Below are 19308 nucleotides of genomic sequence, written 5' to 3' on the forward strand. Positions count from 1 at the left end.
GCTTCGAGCTCCAATTTGTCTCTTCTTCTTCCAACTTGGATGTTTGACATATACTTTCTTTCTAATGAAGTATACATCGTATCCCTTGTCCTGTAACCGGGACACTGAAATTAGATTCATTCCTAAATTGGGCACATGCAAAACATTAGTGGCTCGGATGTTGGTTCCTGCTTCCGTTTGAAATGCTATGGTGCCTCTCCCTATTGGAATACACTTTGTTCTGCTTCCCAAAAGAATTTGGAAGTCCATTTGCTCTTCTTGATAACTTGAGAAATATTCTCGTACTCCAGTCATATAAGCTGAAGCCCAACTATCAATGTACCAAACATTTGCTAATGCTGAACTTGCCAAGCATGTGAATTCTTATTCTAATCTAGAAGATAATCCAAAGACATCTTGATTTTCCATCCTTCTTTATGCTATTTTCCTATTGGTTTTTGACGCTTTTCTGCCCCAGAAACTGCTGCAAAATATCTGTGTCTCAGCTGAAGATCTTCTCTGCAAGGAAAAATATGCTGCTCCCTTCTACCTCTGGTAAGCTTCAATCCGGAGATCAAATTTCTCTGTCGACTCACTCATAGAAATTGATTTCCCTCAAAACTTCGTCCTCCTTGGCCTTCGAACTGCGTTGCCTTTGGGGTTTCAAATTGCTCTCTGCAGTAATTTTGAAATCTTTTTCCTCTCTGCTTTTGAGCTCTTCTGCTTACGATCTGTGCTCTGATACCATGTGAAAATTTCTAGATAGAAATACAACTGCAGTGACTGATATTATTTCTTCTACTTATTAATTTAGAAATAAGTTATTCACAGTGTTTCTACGGAAAATATCGAAATAAATTCTACTGCAACCTTCACAATTAAAATAGTGCGGAAAGTAAATGCAAGGAAAAATACCAGCACAAGTACAATCATAATGACAGTTATTTTTGGACAACTGTCCTCAGAAAAACCCAATGCGGGAAAACCGGTGCAGCAGATGAGGGTTTCTTTATTAATCTTCAGCAAAAATCTCATGTACAAGATACAACCAGCAGAATAGAAGAGAAATCTTTGTGAGAAATTTACTGACAGTTCTCTCACACTTCCTGACGAGATTTTGATCCAGGAGAGGATTTGCTACCCCCTCTGCATCTCACTGTGTTAGCTTCTGCGTGAGGACTACGCAATCCCAGCGTCAACCTCTGCACTGCCCCTCTGTGTCATAGCTTCTGCGCTGCCCCTTCTCTGCTCTGTGTCTTCTGCTCTTGCACTCCCAATTGATGCTGCTACCCTCTCTCTCCTCCTCACCTACAACCCTCCCTCTAAATCAATTTCCTCTTGTCGAACGTCGACTAGTGAAAAAATCGATTTTACTCCGGTAACTGATTATTTGCCTGGTGTGTTTTCCAAATGCCCATTCGAAGTCCTTATAATCCTCTAGTCGAGAACCAACGACCTAGATTAGATTCTAACCAATGGCTTAGATCATTTGGATTTGATCTCCGTCTTTTTCTAGAAGTTTCACCCACAATTAGATTAATACCCTTTAATTATTTTAATTTCCTAAGTTTAGACTTAGGGTCTGTCAGGGGCTGCTGGCTGAAGACAAATCTAGGAGAAAAATTCTCCTACGAGGTCACCCACTTTTGATGGGTAACAGGGCCTACATTGGTGCCTAGGTGACTAATGAGATCCTTTCCATTTATTAGTTATTAGTTATTTAAGGTAGTGCCATCTTTTTGCAGACATCATAATATTTTGGGATGAAATACCAAGGAGGATGCCTCACTGTGAGATGCCACTTCTTGAGCATTGAACTGAATTGTCTTTAAAACATTTGTTATAGATATTTGATTCAGTCATCATTTATTGCCTGTGTTTGGCAAAGGAGAGAATTAATTGCAGAAGCCAGAAAATTCCACAAAAAAAGTGAGCATTAAAATTTATATGGTACACCCTTTGTTCCTATGTTGTAAAAGATCCTTACAATAAGTTTTATAATTTTAATTGTCTTTATAGAGGAGGATAATTTATTAAATAGGAAAATATCAATCATTATTGCTTGGAAGATGGTTGCTTCCTGTTTGAAGTGACATATGCCTTGAAAATTGAAATAAAGCAAAATTTGGAGGGATATTCCTTGTTTCATAAGGTTAAAACCTTGTACTTGAGCAATAGCATATGTTGCATGCAATGTCTTGTATGGGATGTATTATGGGTTAACTGGGGGGAGTCTATTCCATAAAGGGCTGGCAATTATTTTCTGAACATGAATCTCTGATCAAGGTAGTTTTTGAATATTAGATGAAGAGAAAAATAAAGGGTAAGAATGTTCATGTAAAAATATCAAGTTTTATTTGATTCTGACAGATGACATCTAATATATTCAGGTTGAATCGGGCAAGCTAGTGTTGGAGGAGGCAGAATTCGACCTAGGGCATGAGCTTGAAGGACTCGTGGACATGTTTTCTGTGCAGTGTTTTGATCATAACATAGAAATTATTTTAGATCTGGATGGTAAGTCAACATTGTTGAAGACGGTAGCTTCCACTTCCAGTAGCCCTTCAGGTTCACATGTTGGATATTTTCTTTCCTGTTTTATTTAAATTTTGGAGGTTGATGGGTATGAGCCATGACTACGTCTGCATGATAACCATTGGAGTTTTTCAAATTTAGACCAATTTTTTGTTTCCATGTTATCCCAAAGGGAAATCCATATCCCATTAACATCTGAATTCAGATTATTGACATCCAGGGGGATAGTGCTTCGATTTTCATTGAAATATTACTATACTTGGAAATATAGCCTCGAAAACTCAGGGACAAAGAAATCTACTTAAAAAGAAAACCACCAAAGTAAATTTTCAATATCAAGCTAATTTTGCATGGATCCCTTTTCAGGGATTTTTGTTTTTGGGAACTGCTTCCAGCACTGCAAAATATGAATTTTCTTTAGCTCAGAGGCTAGGTCTAGCGAGGATAGAGGTATCTATTTTTCCAAATTTACCTAGGATTTGCACCTAGCCTTGCCCCTTATTAACATGTTATTTGGATGGCTTTGACCACAATGAGAATGGAGCTCTGGTGGAAGGCTCAACACTCCGTCTACCTCAGCAATAAACTAAGCCCTCAAAATTGCATGGTTAACCAAACAGTAGAAAGTACAAGCATTGGCAATCCTATGTTCCGTAAGCTTTCTTTGTTTGGTACTTTCGGTATATGTTCTACACAATGCATTATAATATGCATGGTATGCCCTCTGTATGTTTTGTTCCGATTCCATATATATACATTTGAATATTTGAAAAATACATCTTATATTTATAGAAAAATATTTACGACAAACTGTATGAAAAACCAGATACTAAGAAACAAGAAATTGGAATATCGATTATTGTATGGTCTCCAGAACACTTTGGAAATTGTATAGCACCATAATACTAACAAATTTGTAAATTGCCTAAGCTGTACAATCCCTCAAGTAAATATAATGGATATGATACTCCTATATACTGACATTGAAATTATGACGGCAAATCACAATAAAGGCTATCTTTGTGTTCAACTAGATTATTATATTTCCTTTCCAAGCTGCAATTATTATTTCAACACATTATTCAATGGAGTGAGGACTCAGTGACGGTCTTGATAAATATTTACTGTTGATCTTGTGGCTCACTGTTTTAAGCTGTTGTTATGCTTCTCGGTGCCACATGTTTTATGTCAGCTGTTTAAGTTGGCTTACCCATCTATAATAATGGGCATACCGGCATAGTGATATGTATACTATTCATGTATCTCTATTCAGTTAATATCAAGCTGTGCTGTGATCATTTGTTATCTCTGTTCATGTTTTGTTTTGATTGCCTTCAGTTTTCTGATACAGTATTATAGCAGCTACAAATCTAGGGGTCTGTGAGGGCCTCTCGAGTGCTGTTCCATGAAGATCACGAGTGTTTGATTACATCTCATACCTGGTGGGATTCAAACCAACTACACTCCTGAACTGGATGAGTGTCCAAGAATGAAGAAAAACTGTGCCAAAACCCTTAAAAAATGTGCCAAAAGTCCTTCCATGGATAGCCCCTCCAATCCAGCCTCTCCTCACTTCTGGTTCATGAGATATGAGCCCCAAAAACCCTTATTTTCGTTGCTTGTTTAAACAGATCCGAAATTTCCTTGAGTGAATTGCTAAAATGCCTTATCCTCATGCCTATATATAGTGCTCTTCGGAGTCTAAACCATCACTGTGGGGCTGACTTGTCACTAGATGGGGCCTGACTTGTCAAAAATTTCCTTGAGTGAATTGCTAAAATGCATAATTAATAAACTTCAAAAATTCATATCTCCTCAACCATGAGGAGTTAGAGGGAGTGTCATATACTGTTGGAAAGGTCTTGGAATAAGCTTTCCAACCATCTATGTTATGCTTCTATTTGAGCTAAGTGAATGGAGTAAAAATGCCTTCAAGGAAAGGGTATGAAATTCAATTTTTCTTGGATAGCATTTGTGTGAAATTTTTAATATTGTTGCAGTTATTGGTTATTATTCTCCTATGTGAAATAAATTATTTGTTTTCTGCAAATTATATGTGGCAAATACTGAATAAAGGACTATTGCAATTTCATTAAAATTAAATTAGAGGAACTGAGAAAATATTGCACAGGCACAAAATAATAGGCACCGATATTTTTGGACAAATGTCCCTAGAAGAACCCCAGTGTGGGAAAACCAGTTTTGTAGATGAGTATTTTTATTATTCTTCACCAATTCTGTAATTGAAATTAAATATATTGTTTACCGTAAATTAGAAAACCTCCAACACATTATTTCCTTTACTTTTGCTAGATGATTTGACCTCCTGGAAGCAATTCGGCCTCTCAAAATCTATTTGGCCCTCCTTTGGAACCTAGAATCGATCCACATGTGTGGCCTTGGCAAAATAATTTGGCTTCTATGGCAACTTGCAATTCCTAGCAGAATATCACAACCTCCACTGGAAAATCGAACTCTACTGAAAAAATCAAATTCCTTCCTGCAAATCGACCTTCTTTGGGAAATTTGTTCTTCCTTCAGCAACTCGGCCTCTTCAATGAATTCGCACCACTGCTCGGAAACTCAGCCTTTGCAGATAAAATCAATCTCCCTCTATCATTGAGAAACTAGAAATCACAATGAGGAAATATATCCCTGGAAACTCTGTCTTCAATCACTATTGATCTCAAGTATTGGTGTCTTCTACGCTATCACTGCGCCCTTGCTAACACTACAAATCTATCACACGAATATGTTCTCCAAATACCCATCGATCTCCTCTTATAATCCCTCATTGAGCAATCAACGACCACAATCCAATCTTAATCAATGGCTAAGATCATCATCTAAAAATGACTTTTCTAGAAGTCACTAGAGAGAAATTGATTTGTCTCAATTAATCTTGATTAATTAACCACTTTTCCTAAGTTAGACTTAGGAAAATAATTAAACTAGCTAATTAATTTTGATTAAGACATTTTTCCTTAGAAAGTTTTTATGGGTATTGCAGATAATTATTCCATTTGTGTATCTAGCCCCATAAAGACCATCTAAGACTAGAACACTTGTCTGAGCTACACATGTCACAAACTAACACTCCCTCTTAGCGAGGAAAGTGTTATGCATAACACCCAACTTATCTCTCGAGGAGAAGAATCTCGCCTTCCCCAAGGCATTCGTCAGAATGTCTGCTACATACTAATTTGTAGGTATATACTGTAGCTGAACAATCCTGCGTTGTACACAATCCATGATGAAGCGATTACCGGATGTCTATTTGCTTGGACCTGTTGTGAAACACCAGATTCTCAAATAAGGAAAATAATTAAACTAGCTAATTAATTCTGATTAAGACATTTTTCCTTAGAAAGTTTTTCTGGGTATTGCAGATAATTATTCCATCTATGTATCTAGCCCCATAAAGACCATCTAAGACTAGAACACTTGTCCGAGCTACACAAACTAACACTCCCTCTTAGCGAGGAAGGTGTTATGCATAACACCCAACTTATCTCTCGAGGAGAGAATCTCGCCTTACCCAAGGCCTTCGTCAAAATGTCTGCTACATACTCATTTGTAGGTATACATTATAGCTGAACAATCCTGCGTTGTACACAATCCATGATGAAGCGATTACCTGATGTCTATTTGCTTGGACCTGTCGTGAAACATCGGATTCTCAAATAAAGAAAATAATTAAACTAGCTAATTAATTTTGATTAAGACATTTTTCCTTAGAAAGTTTTTCTGGGTATTGCAGATAATTATTCCATCTGTTTATCTAGCCCCATAAAGACCATCTAAGACTAGAACACCTATCCGAACTACACAAACTAACACTCCCTCTTAGCGAGGAAGGTGTTATGCATAACGCCCAACTTATCTCTCGAGGAGAAGAACCTCGCCTTCCCCAAGGCCTTCGTCAGAATGTCTGCTACATACTCATTTGTAGGTATATACTGTAGCTGAACAATCCTGCGTTGTATACAATCCATGATGAAGCGATTACCTGATGTCTATTTGCTTAGACCTGTCGTGAAACACCAGATTCTCAAATAACTTGATGTAACTCTGATTGTTGCAGTGTATCGTTGTTGTCTCAACTCTGACCAAACAAGACTACTAGCAGTTTCCAAAGCCATAAGGCCTCACATGTCGCCGTGCTAGTTTCTATGTACAGAAATCAATGCCACGAACTTTTGCTTTCGACTGTTCTAAGAGACAACTCCTGAACCCATGCTGAAGTAACAACCTGAAGTGCTTTTCCTGTCCACTGTGTGAAAATTCCTTGAAATGCAGCAACTGGAATTTATTCCTCTAATTGATTAATTATGTAGTTTATTTTGTTGTGGAAGAATAACGAATAAATCACACGGCAATTTTTTCACCATAAAAATACTGCGGAAAATAAAAACTGGAACTGAGAAAAATAGAGCACAAACAATAAAATTGACATCGTTATTTTTGGACAAATGTACCTGGAAAAACCCAATGTGGGAAAACTAGTGCAACAGATGAGGGTTTATTTTATTATTCTTTAGTAGAAAAAATTCTGAGTACAATCTCGATGCCAAAATGACAATCCTCTCCAAAGAAACGAATGGCAAAATTATTTAGGGAAAAATTTCCCTTCTCCACAAGCAAGCCTGCAACAAAATGCCCACTGAAATTGGCCTTAGAATACCCCTGTACAGGCCTCTGCATTTCCTCTGCACACCCTATAACTCACATTGCACGAAATTGTCTTTGAATCAGAGATCCTGCCTGTTGCTGCCTCTAGAAATGATTTTTCGACCCTCTAGAAAAGAATCCTAGTCTCTAGCACCTAAATTGACCTTCCCTCTAGCTGAATCACACTACCTCTTTGAGGGTCTTCGCAAGCCCCTATGCAGCCTCCTGTGGAATAATTCAACCTCCTCTAGTTGACTCTTCAGGAACTAGAAACCTTCATCGGAATCTCTGATGCTGCTCCTCTGCCTCTTTTATTGATCTCTATCTCGAATTCTCTTCTCGGTTGAATCTCTGCTCTCTAGGAAATTCAATCTGCCTAGATCATTCACCCACTCAATGTGTATTTATCCATCCCCATCGTTTGGCTCTTATAATCTTTCGGTGGTGAACCTATAATCTCTTATTGCTGAACCAACGACCATGATTAGATCCCCATCAACGAATAAGATCATCTCAAACTCAATCCATGTGAGTTTCTAGAGCATTCTCACTTTTCTCAATTAATTCCCTTTAATTAATCAATTTCCCTAAGTTAGACTTCTACATTTTTTAAGTATTGATCAATTAATTTAATTGAGCTATCTCTGGGTGTTTTCTCTCGAAACTTTTTTTGGGTTTTGGAGATCTTGTGTTTCTTAGCCTCTCTGACCAAAGTCGAGACTAGAACACCTATCCGATGCTACAAAAACTAACACTCCCTCTTAGCGAGGAAGGTGTTCTCTCCCATAACATCTTCCTTCATGTTGCTGATGTTTGACATCTGTAACATCTTGTCACTATCCACCAAGCTATTGCGCATACTTCGATTCATTTGCTAACCCTGTAGCTAAACCACTTTGCATTTGCGCTATTGTTGGAACTGCATTGTGCCATCCTGCACTTCTGCCGACTTTGCTCTACGCTGCAGCTGATCTCATGTTATTACTATTGCAACTATTGGAACTGAGAAATAAACTGTCACTGCTACTGAAATGGGTTCTCCATTATACCCATCTGTTCTCTGAAATAGACAAACTTAGCTCTCTCTAGAGATTTTGTGGGTATATCTACAACCTGCTCTTTGTGGGAACATGTTGTAGTTGGATTGCTCCTCGCTGCACACAATCTCTAATGAAGTGATGTCGAATTTCTAGGTGTTTCGACCTATCGTGAAACACTAGATTTTCAGAGAGCCTGATGCTACTCTGATTATCGTAGTAGATACTGGTCGCCTCCACCCTCTGACTGAACAGGCTCACTAATAGCTTCCAAAGCCATATATCTTCGCACATGGTTGTGCTAGCTGCCATATACTCTGCTTCTGTAGAACTCAGTGCTACTGACTTCTACTTCCTGGTGCACCAGGAAATAACACCCGATCCAACACTGAAGCAACACCTTGATGTGCTCTTCCTGTCCCCTGAACTGCCTGCCCAATCTGCATATATGAATCCATATAACCTGATACCATCACCTCAAGTATATCTCAACCCACTTGATAGTGCCCCGCAGGTACCTCAGAATTTACCTCGCTGCTGTCCAATGCACTCTCTTTTGTCCGACCATAAACTGAATGAGAGTGTTGACCGCGAAGCAGATGCTTGGCCTGGTGTTAACCAGATACATGAGGGAACTGACAAGCTGTCTATATAAGGTCAGGTCTACGTTATCGCCCTTTGATGCATCAATCTTCCTCAAGTTTGTAATCATAGGCGTAGACATGGGTCTACAGTCCTTCATCTTGAACCTCTTCAAATTCTCTGTAGCATATCTCCCTTGACCAAGGAAGATCTCCTTGCCCTTCTACCATACTTCCAAGCCCAGGAAGTAATGCATTAGCCCTTCATGTCAAATTCTGCTGCCAGGTTCCTCTTGCAGTCCTCTATGAGCCCTGATGACTCAGTCAGGAAGAGGTCATCCACATATAATACTAGGATGAGTGGCTCATCATCTACCATCAAATATTAAAGGTTGGGTTTGTGTCACTCTTGACAAATCCCATCTATTGCAAGTAGCTGTCAATCTAACCATACCATGCCCTCGGAGCTTGTTTGAGCCCGTATAAAGCTTTCTTCAGTCTGCACACATGCGTGCCCCTCTCACGTGTCTTGAAGCCCTCTGGCTGTTCTATATATACCTCCCCTTCTATCACCCTGTTCAGGAAGGTTGTCTTGACATCCATCTGCTGAATCTGCAATTCTATTTGTGCTGCTAGAGATATAACCGAGTGGATAGAAGTATATCTGGCAATCGAGGCGAAGGTATCCTCATAGTCTATCCCTTTTGCGCATACCCCTTTTCCACAAACCTACCCTTGTACTTCTCCACGCTACTGTTTGTAGCGTACTTAATCTTATAGATCCATTGAGAGCCCACAACTGACCCGCCCTCAGGTCTTGACACTACCTCCCAAACATCATTCATCATGATAGAACTATACCCTTCTACCATGGTATCTACCCACACCTGATGGTGTGTGGCCTCCTAATAGCTAGAAGGTTCAATAACTTGTTCCACCAATGCTTGGTACCTGTCTGCATTCTCTCTTGTTCATCCTGGGTGCTCCAACGAACTCCTCTGCATCTCTCAATGTCTGATGAACTTCCTTGCTCGTTTTACCATTAGTGGTGGGAGGATCGACCAACTCCTCATCTTACCTCTGTTGCGAACTCACTGGATCCCTTGCACCTGAGTATGTGCTAGTACTAGTAACCATACTAGATCCCTCTGACTATTCTTGTGGCTGCCCCTGTGGTTGCCCTTGTTGTTGGACCAATGGAGCTTCTGCTAGCTCACTCTGATCACCTGCAGGCATCTCGCGAGATTTTTTGAAGGCTCTATCCTCCATAAAATTTACATCCAATCTCACGATAATATTTTTGCTACTAGGAACGTAGATCCTGTATGCCTTAGAAATTTCGCTATACCCGATGAAGTACCCCTTCTCTGTAGTCTAATCCAACTTGGTGCGCTTCTCATCTGGTACATGGCAATAAGTTATGCTACCAAATATCCTGAAGTGGCTGACTTTGGCTTCTTCCCTGAGAAGACTTCTTCTGGTGTTATCTTGCTCAATGCCCTATGAGGAACCCTGTTCTGTATATAAACAGCCGTGTTACATGGCTCTTCCCATAGAATCTTAGGCAAGTCCTGGTCATATAACATCACCTTCAAAACCCCAACTATAGAATTGTTATTTCGCTCTGCTACCCCATTCTGCTATGGATTGTATGGAGTTGTTCACTCCCTCCTGATGCTTTCGTTCACACAAAAACCTGTGAAGTCACTATCTGTGTACTCACCTCTATTATCTGAGTGAAGCACCTTAATATTTTTCCTTGTTGCATTCTCTACTAGAGCCTTAAACTCCTTGAAGCAACTGAAGACCTCATCCTTGGTCTTCAAGAAGCAGATCCAGCTTTTCCTAGAATGTTCATCGATAATAGTGACGAAGTGCTTGTACCCTATGAGAGATCTAGTGGGCATAGGACCTGTTGACCACTGGAGTGGCACCTGATGATTATATGAAGACTCCATGCCCTAGGATGATCCAGAAGACACTTGTACCATTAGATATCGTTAGTCAACAGAGTTTTTTAACTCTACTTCTATCTTCTCATCATCTTTCTTGTACCCAGATTCCACACCCTACGGGGAATTATAATAAGTGATACTAGTAATGATAATTTTTGAGTTTGTAATAGGCCTAGGATGTTGGGACTTGATCAACAAATGAGTACACCTTGGAATGTTTTTTTTATCTGGTTAATTATCCCTTCTTTTTCAGAAGCAGATAATTTTCTAGGTTTTTTCATTCATGTTTTACCCCAAAGCCGGGGTGACGGTTTGAAGGTTGAGCCCCTGACACATATTAGTGTCTAGAGTCTATGTATATTACCATACTAAATCACATAAAAAATTTCATGGAATTTGGTTAGGTCTAGGTAGTCATTTTTTTATTTTTTAGATTTACCGCAGGTAAAAAATTGCAAATAAAATTGTATTTAAATTGTAATAAGTCTAGTCTAGAGAAGTTGTATGGGGTATGAGTAATCAAAATTACACTTCTCACCCTCAACTTTCTACTGTGACACACTTTGGGGGGTTAATAATGTGTTTTGGACCCTCAAAACCCACTTTTCCTAAGTTTAGTAGGAAATCTGGCAATTAATTAAGCCAGAAATTAAATAAATGGAGAAAAATAAGTATCCACACATGCTAAATGTTGTGGAAATGAGGTGGAAAATAATGGGGGAGTTAAGGTGAAGTCCCAAGGTGATGTGGACTCTTAAAATCAAGGAAAAGGGATGTGCTCAAATAAAATCAAATTTCTGGCCTTAAATGAAAAAGCTGCTTGGAAATTCGAATTTGTGATGTTAATGCACATTTGGGAGGATTTGGGAGAATATTTGGTGGAGATTTTTGTGGGAAATTGTCCCCACATGGGTTAACACCCATATACACTTGTCATTCCACCATAAAATTCGAATTTAGCACATAAGGGAACAAGAAAATGATGTCCAATTGCCAGAGTTCGATTTTTACACTTGGCATTGGGGCTCCATTCAACAAATTCAAATTTCTCTTTGGGATTGTTATCTCATGCCACTTGTTTAATCACTTTTACATTGGGATTAGCTCTAATGCCATTTGTCATTGTCATTTTTCATTGGGATTTGCTCCTAACTCTTTATATAATAGAGTCATGGGCTCTCACATTGTAGAATATTGTTACTAGCTATTGTGCTTGCGGAAGCGCTGCTTCCTTGTACACTTTAAAAAATATCAATAAAGACTTTGGGGTTTCATTCATGAGGTGTTCCTCCTTTTCGAGTGTGATGAATTGTTGAGCATTGGTATAATTCCTTTTACTCATGCTTTTATCTAATTTGCTTCTATATGCTCTTGTAGATTTGTTAATGTAGAGCTATCTTGCATTGACATTTGATTTAGAAGTATGATCTAGGTATAGAATGCTCTAGTTGGTTTTAAATAAATCTCTAGAGTTTCTTATCATTGTTTATTGCTAAATCTATATGGAACTAATTCTTGTTTGGAGTAACTTTGTAGAGGAAACATCTTGTTGGGATTACAAAATCAAGCGTGAGGGGAAGTCTTTGGAGAGATGATCTGAATTGGATCCATAAAGAACTGTCAAGGAACCATGACTGTATCAGGTCGGGACAAATCTCTAAAGAATCCAAAACAACGATCAAAAACATCCTGAACCAGTGGTAATGGCCGCCGGCATGGAGCGACGAGGACCCCGGTCAAAGCGCGCTGACTGAGGCCCATGGAGACTGTGCGGGAGGTCAAAGTAGCCCCCGGGAAGCCCGAATCGGGAAAATAAGGAGGTTTTTGACGTGTGATTAGCGCTTAGGCTGGGCGAACAGGGCCGTGATGGAGGAAGCCTGAGCACACGGACACATGGGGAGCCGGAGAACCACGGGCGAAAAAGCGAAAAGCACTAAAAAGACAAAGGCCAGACCCGCGCTCTGGAAATCAGCGGTATCGATTGGGGTGCCCTCAAACGGTAAGCGGTTTTCGATGGAAGTGGAGCGATCCCACTCAACGATCGACGCGTCTCAAGTGGAGGTGAGAGAAAACTGCCATTGATCGCATGCTAACGGTCGAGCAAGTCAACCGTGTGAAATGTGCGTATGGCATCGGATCTGGAGGCCCCAGATCTAACGGCTAAGATCGCGCCCGATGGAGGAAGCAGAATCGACGAAGGAATGAGCGGCGATTTAGAAGGATTTGGAATCCATTTGACCGCCACAGTGGAGAAAGACTTCATCCACGACGTAACTGAAGAAACGAACCGACAAAGCAGACTAGCGACATTTAGAGGAGGACATGTGGCCACTCCTTGAGTGCTGATGACGACGCCAAACAGGGAACTCCAAGTGTAGCTGCAGAAGGCGAATCGACAGAGGAGGAAGAGGAACCGAACAGTCTTGGAATGGATGGCCTAAAAGCCATGAACATAGACAAAATACACAATGAAGTTAGTCAGTCAGAGAACCCCGAGAGGAGGACTGAACACAGAGAGACAGAAAACAGAGAAAGAAGGTAGTGAAGCAAAAGCAGAAAGAGGACAGAGGGTCGAGCTGACCAGAGGCAGCGTCGAGCACCAGAGGCTTGAGAGATCCGAGCCATCCCATAGAGGATTTGTCCGGGCTGAGCACCACATTGGGCTCTCCATTGTAGACAAGAAGGTCACAAAGCTGGTAGGAAGAAGAAGTCAGTGTACTCAAGTGGCTTGGGGAATCCAAGAACCACCCTGCCAAGCAAACTTGCTTCAGGAGAACTCACATTGAGTCCCTGCATTGTAATTCTCTACTTAAAGACACAATAAAACAAGGCCACCACTGGAAGCTGGACTGGAGATGTAGCCCTGGAGAATAGGGTGAACTCCTTATTAAATTCTTGTGTTCTTGTATTTGCTTACTGTATTTCTCTGCTGTCTTTCCATTTAATTGTCTGTGTATTGGAAATCTGATTGATCCGTTGCTTCAATAACACAGAACACACACTAGCACATGAGTCTGTAATACCTTTGTTTAATAAATCTTTAACTGATGTCACTCATAGGGTGAATATTAGATCAAGTGGTATCAAAGCTGTAAGGTTAGACAAGCTTGTGTTGGTTAGCTATTGAATGCTCACTAGATCAAAGCTCAAATTAGGAGAAAGGGAGTTGGTGGATACTAATCCTGAAATTGGGAGAGTCTATCCTCGGAAGACAATGTCAGAGGAAGGTTCTGTGGGGCCAAATCCTCAATTCATAGAAAGTTTCCTAGCTATAAAGTCTATGGTAGAAGAAATGTATAGGGACTTTAGAAAGCATAAGGTTGAAGATTCATCAGGTTCTAAACAAGATAAAGAAGAAGATGAGTCTCCCTACCAAGACCACTCCAAAGGAAAGGGGAAAGGGGAAAGCTTTCTCACACCTCCTAATAGCCTTGTGCATAATAAGAAAGCATCTTTGATCAAGCTAGATGTTAAATTTGATTTTCCTATATATGATGGAGAGCTAAATGCTGAAAATTTGGGCAATTGGATTAGACAAATTGATGTGTATTGCAGGGTACAGAACATAGACTCAGACAAGAGTAAGATTCAGCTGACAAGCCTACGCCTAGGAGGCACTGCCTTGGTTTGGTGGGAAGGCAGAACCCAAGCTGATATGAAAAGACATGGTGAGACCATCTCTGTCTGGAGTGTATTTGTTGCTGCAATAAAAAAACAGTTCTATCCATTGGCCTACATGCAACAAGCCATGATGAGCTAGCAGATTCTTCGACAGTTGAAGGGGCAAAGTGTGCAAGGGTATATGCAAGAATTCAGAAAGAGAGCATTGATGTTGGGTATCTCATTAGACTCACCAGAGACTCTTTTTAAGTACATTGGTGGTCTACACAGTTACATGAGGCATACCATCCTCATGTTTAATCCCACTAGTATAGATGAGGTATCTATACAAGCTATTCATCTAGAAGCTAGAGGAAAGAATGGAAATCCAGAAGTTGGGGGACCATCCCAACCCACTGTAAGCAAGAGCAAGGAGAAAAGAAAACAGAAGTGGAAAGCAAGGAAGGCTAACACTGCACAGAAAAGCAAAGCTTCATGCACTCACTCTAAAAAGGATGGGCATGATGATGAGCATTGTTGGATTCTGCATCCAGAGCTGAGGCCTAAGAAGTCTGAGGGCAAGAAGAAGAAGGCTACTGCAACTATTCAGAAAGATTTGGGGTCAGACTTAGGAGATGAAACAACTATAGCAGCCACAGGTATAAAAGGTAAGAATTCTGAAGCATCTACTAGTAATTCTGCTCAATCTGTTATTGATGAAGAAAATGATAGAAAAAGGCATGAGCTTTTCCATATTTGAGTTATTTCCAAAAATCAAAAGATTGATACTTTGTTTGATAGTGGCTCACAAGTAAATCTAATTTCTGAAGCAATTATAAAGAAATTGGGATTAGCAACTACACCTCACAAGAAACCAAACCCATTAGGATGGTTGAATGATAAAGCACAACTACCAGTGACTAGACAGTGCAAACCCAAGTTTTCTTTTAGGTTAGCATTTGTAGATGAGGTTGAGTTAGACATAATTCCTTTGGATATATGTGGAATTGTTTTAGGAAGTCCTTACTTGTATGATAGAAAGACTATTTTCTATAGAGCTGAGTACAAGTATCTACTTGTTAAAGATGAAATCGAATACTTTGTAAGAGCTCATAAGCTCAAGAATAATTATACTCTCATAAACTTAGGGCAGATGAAAAGAATGATAAATTCATGCAAACAATTCTTATTGATGGTTATAAAGGAAAAGAAACCTGATAAAACCAATGTATTTGAGGGTTGTAATGCTGAACAACAAGCTGATATAGAAAATGTTGTTTTAGAGTATGATGTCTTATTTCAAGAACCTAAAGGTATGCCACCCAAAAAGGGAATAGTACATGATATTATTTTGCAGCAAGATGTTCCATTGTCTAACATTGGGATGTACAGGTTGTTTGCTTTAGAGAACGCTGAAATCAAGAAGCAGGTGCAGGAGTTGCTCGAGAAAGGGTTCATCAGGCCTAGCACATCACCATGTGGGTCACCAATCATTTTGGTGAGAAAGAAAGATGGCTCATGGAGAATGTGCATTGATTACCGAGCACTGAATAAGATAACAATACAAAATTGTTATCCCCTTCCTCGCATAGATGATCTTTTAGATCAATTAAAGGAAGTTGTTTATTTCACCAAGCTGGATTTGCATAGTGGATACCGTTAGGTCAGAGTTGCAGAGCAAAATGCATGGAAGACTGCTTTCAAAACAAAGCAGGGATTGTATGAATGGTTGGTTATGCCTTTTGGCTTAACTAATGCTCCTACTACTTTCATGAGATTAATGAATGATGTACTCAGATCTTTTCTTGATGACTTTGTTATTGTGTACCTGGATGACATTCTGATTTTTAGTAAAATGTGGGAAGAACATTTAAAGCATGTTAAGTAGACATTAGATGTTTTGAAAAGAGAAAAACTTTATGTCAAACTCTCAAAATGTGAATTTGGCAAAACATCTCTAAACTACTTGAGTCATATAGTAGGGGGAGGTGAATTGAAAATAGATCCCTCTAAAGTGGCAGTCATTGTGAACTGGCCTAAACCCAGGTCTGCTACAAAAGTGAGAAGCTTCTTAAGAGCAGCACAATATTGGAGGAAGTTTATTTCTAACTTTTCCTCAATTGCGGCTCCCTTACATGCTTTAACATGATTGAATAAGGTGTTTCAGTGGGGAGGCAAACATCAGAAACCCTTCGACACCTTGAAAGAAAAGATTAGTACAACACCTATACTAGCACTGCCAGATCTACAAAGACCATTTGAGATCCAAACTGATGCCAGTGACTATGCCATGGGAGCAGTGTTGACACAACACGGTAAACCATATGTTATCATTCTGAGACTTTTAATCCTGCAGTAGTTAACTATCCTACATATGATAAAGAATTGTATGCATTAGTTCAGAGTGTGAAAAAGTGGAAACATTACTTAATGGGCAAAGAGACAGTAATACATACTAATCATCAACCACTTCAATATCTGCACTCCCAAACTAAGTTGTAGCAATCAAGACATTACAGATGGATGGGTTTTCTACAACAGTTTTATTTAGTCATCAGATATAAAAAGGGCATACATAACAAGGTTGCAGACATGTATCTAGACCCATTATAAATGCATCTACCATACTTAAGCATAATTCAGTGCTACATGAAAGCTACATTGAACAATATGCTCGAGATATGGACTTTAAAGATGTATATGCAACTTTGAGTCAGGGCAAAAGAGTAGAAGAATTGGACTATCATGTGAAGGACCGACTCTTATACCATTGTGGGAAACTCTGCATTTCACAAACTGAGAGAGTAAAGATAATTAGGGAAGCACACACTTCTCCGATATCAGGTCACTTTGGGGTAAGTAAAACAGTTGCACAACTACAAAGATTCTGCTATCGGTCGAAAATGAATGAGACAGTTTCTAGATATGTAAGAGGGTGTGGCATGTGTGCTAAAAGAAAGCCCAACAATAGAAAACTAGGCTTGTACACTCCATTGCTAGTTCCTTTTCACCCTTGGGAAAGTGTTTCCATGGATTTTGTGGGAGGACTGCCTAAATTTAGGAAAGGTCATGATTATCTATATGTTGTTGTGGATAGGTTCAACAAAATGTGTATTTTGATACCTTATAATAAATAGATTGCAGTTGAACAGACTGCAAAATTGTTCTTTGAACATGTATGGGTTCATTTTGGATTACCCACTTCCATTGTATCTGATCGAGATACCTGATTTGTGGGAAAGTTTTGGTCGAGTCTGTGGGAACTGATGGACACCAAATTGAAGAAAAGCACAGCGTTTCATCCACAATCATATGGCCAGACAGAAGTAGTAAACAGGACAGTGATTTAGTTACTGAGAGGTTATTGTAGCAAACATCCTAAGCTTTGGGATGAAAACTTGTGTTATGTGCAACATGCTTACAACAGAGCAAAACACTCTTCTACACAAAGATCTCCTTTTGAGACCTGTTTTGGTTTCACACCAAGGTCTCCTTTGGATTTTGTCTTTGGTAAAGATACCATGGTTGATGGACACAGTGATGTGGACAAGGCAACTAGGTTCATTGAACAGATCCAGGAGATCCACCAGGCAGTACAGGAACAACTGGAAAAGAGCCAAGCCAAATACAAGGCTAGGCATGATAAGCATCGGATGGAGCATAGTTTTCAAGTTGGAGACCAAGTCTGGCTGTATATCAGCAAGGATAGGATGCAAGGTGAAGTTAAAAAGCTAAAGCCTATTAGGTATGGACATTTTAGGATACTTGAGAGGATTGGCGAAAATGCTTTTCGCCTTGATCTACCAGCTCACATACACATCTACTCAGTCGTAAATACAAATTGTTTGAGATTATTTGAACCTTCAATGATTGAGGACCTTGAAGAGCAGAGTCAATTGCCTTCTATTGATGACCTACTACCTGAATATCTTAATGAATTGCAGGAAGACAGTGCTGGACAGGAAGGTGAGGACAACGTGCAAGGGAGATGTTGAGTACCTCAGGATTGGGCTCAAAGGTTCAAATCCAAGCAATGGAAAGTCGATTGAGATTGGACAAGTGAGAAAGCAGTACCCTCACTTAGTCGATGCTTGAAAACCAACTTTTGGTGGTGTTATCGCACAGATTGTCACGACAATGCTCAGACCGGGGGTTGTCACCCTGATCCCCGATCTCTCCGTTTAAGCCTGTCTCTCGCGGCTAAGGGGGGTAGACCCTATGGGAAAATGGATAACCAACTGAGGACCAGTTGGGTTGGGAGACAGGAGGGGGAACAAGCACTTAATTGATTTTACTAAGTTAATAGACCAGTGCCTTATGAAATAAATGATTAAACGATTATTTATCAAATGCTGCAGAAGTATGAACACATCAACAATCGTTTACCATCAAACAACTCAAACAAAGATTAACTTTACCAAATGCGAGATAATCAATAAATGCTCAATGACTTAATGATACTCCAGCGATTAAAATTTCGAAAGATAAAGGGCTTTAAACAACCACGTAAAATGCTAACTAGAGATCACATTCATGCAGTTAATCTTCAAATGAACATTTAAGCACGTTTAACCATTAATTCCCACATCAAAATTTTAGCCTCAGCATAAAAGACAAAACATAAGAAATTCCTGAGCCAAGACTGAAATTGGCAAAAAAAAAAAAAATTCCCGAAATATTTTTATATTTTTCAGACAAAACAAAATTTAAAACTAAATGAAACCTTTCTTCTTCTTTTTTATTATGAAAATTTTAAAATTTTTATGATTTTTTATAAAATTAAATAAAAAACCTATCTAATATATATGAAATGAAATATGAAGGTTAAATAGAATGAAAACTAAACAAAAGAAAAATTCCCAAAACCTTAAAAAAAAAAAAAAAACAAAAATAAAGTCCTAATCTAAGCTAAACTAAAGTAAACAAAGCCTGAAATTATTAAAAGCTAAT

The 19308-nt window shown here is 39.3% G+C and overlaps 1 protein-coding gene across 2 annotated transcripts in view; it reads left to right on the forward strand.

The window, feature by feature from the left end:
- LOC149225302 (histidine kinase 1-like) overlaps positions 1 to 19308 on the forward strand; it is a 493646-nt gene that overhangs the window by 237423 nt on the left and 236915 nt on the right. For both annotated transcript variants that reach the window (XM_089377050.1, XM_089377051.1), the window contains exon 6: positions 2370 to 2496. In XM_089377050.1, coding sequence (XP_089233176.1) covers positions 2370 to 2496 — 127 coding nt within the window. The remainder of the gene's footprint in view (positions 1 to 2369; positions 2497 to 19308) is intronic.

This window comes from Pinus tabuliformis, chromosome J (assembly GCF_031772625.1).
Source record: "Pinus tabuliformis cultivar Carrire ecotype Pingquan chromosome J, CPIR1, whole genome shotgun sequence".
NCBI classification, from domain to species: Eukaryota; Viridiplantae; Streptophyta; class Pinopsida; order Pinales; family Pinaceae; genus Pinus; species Pinus tabuliformis.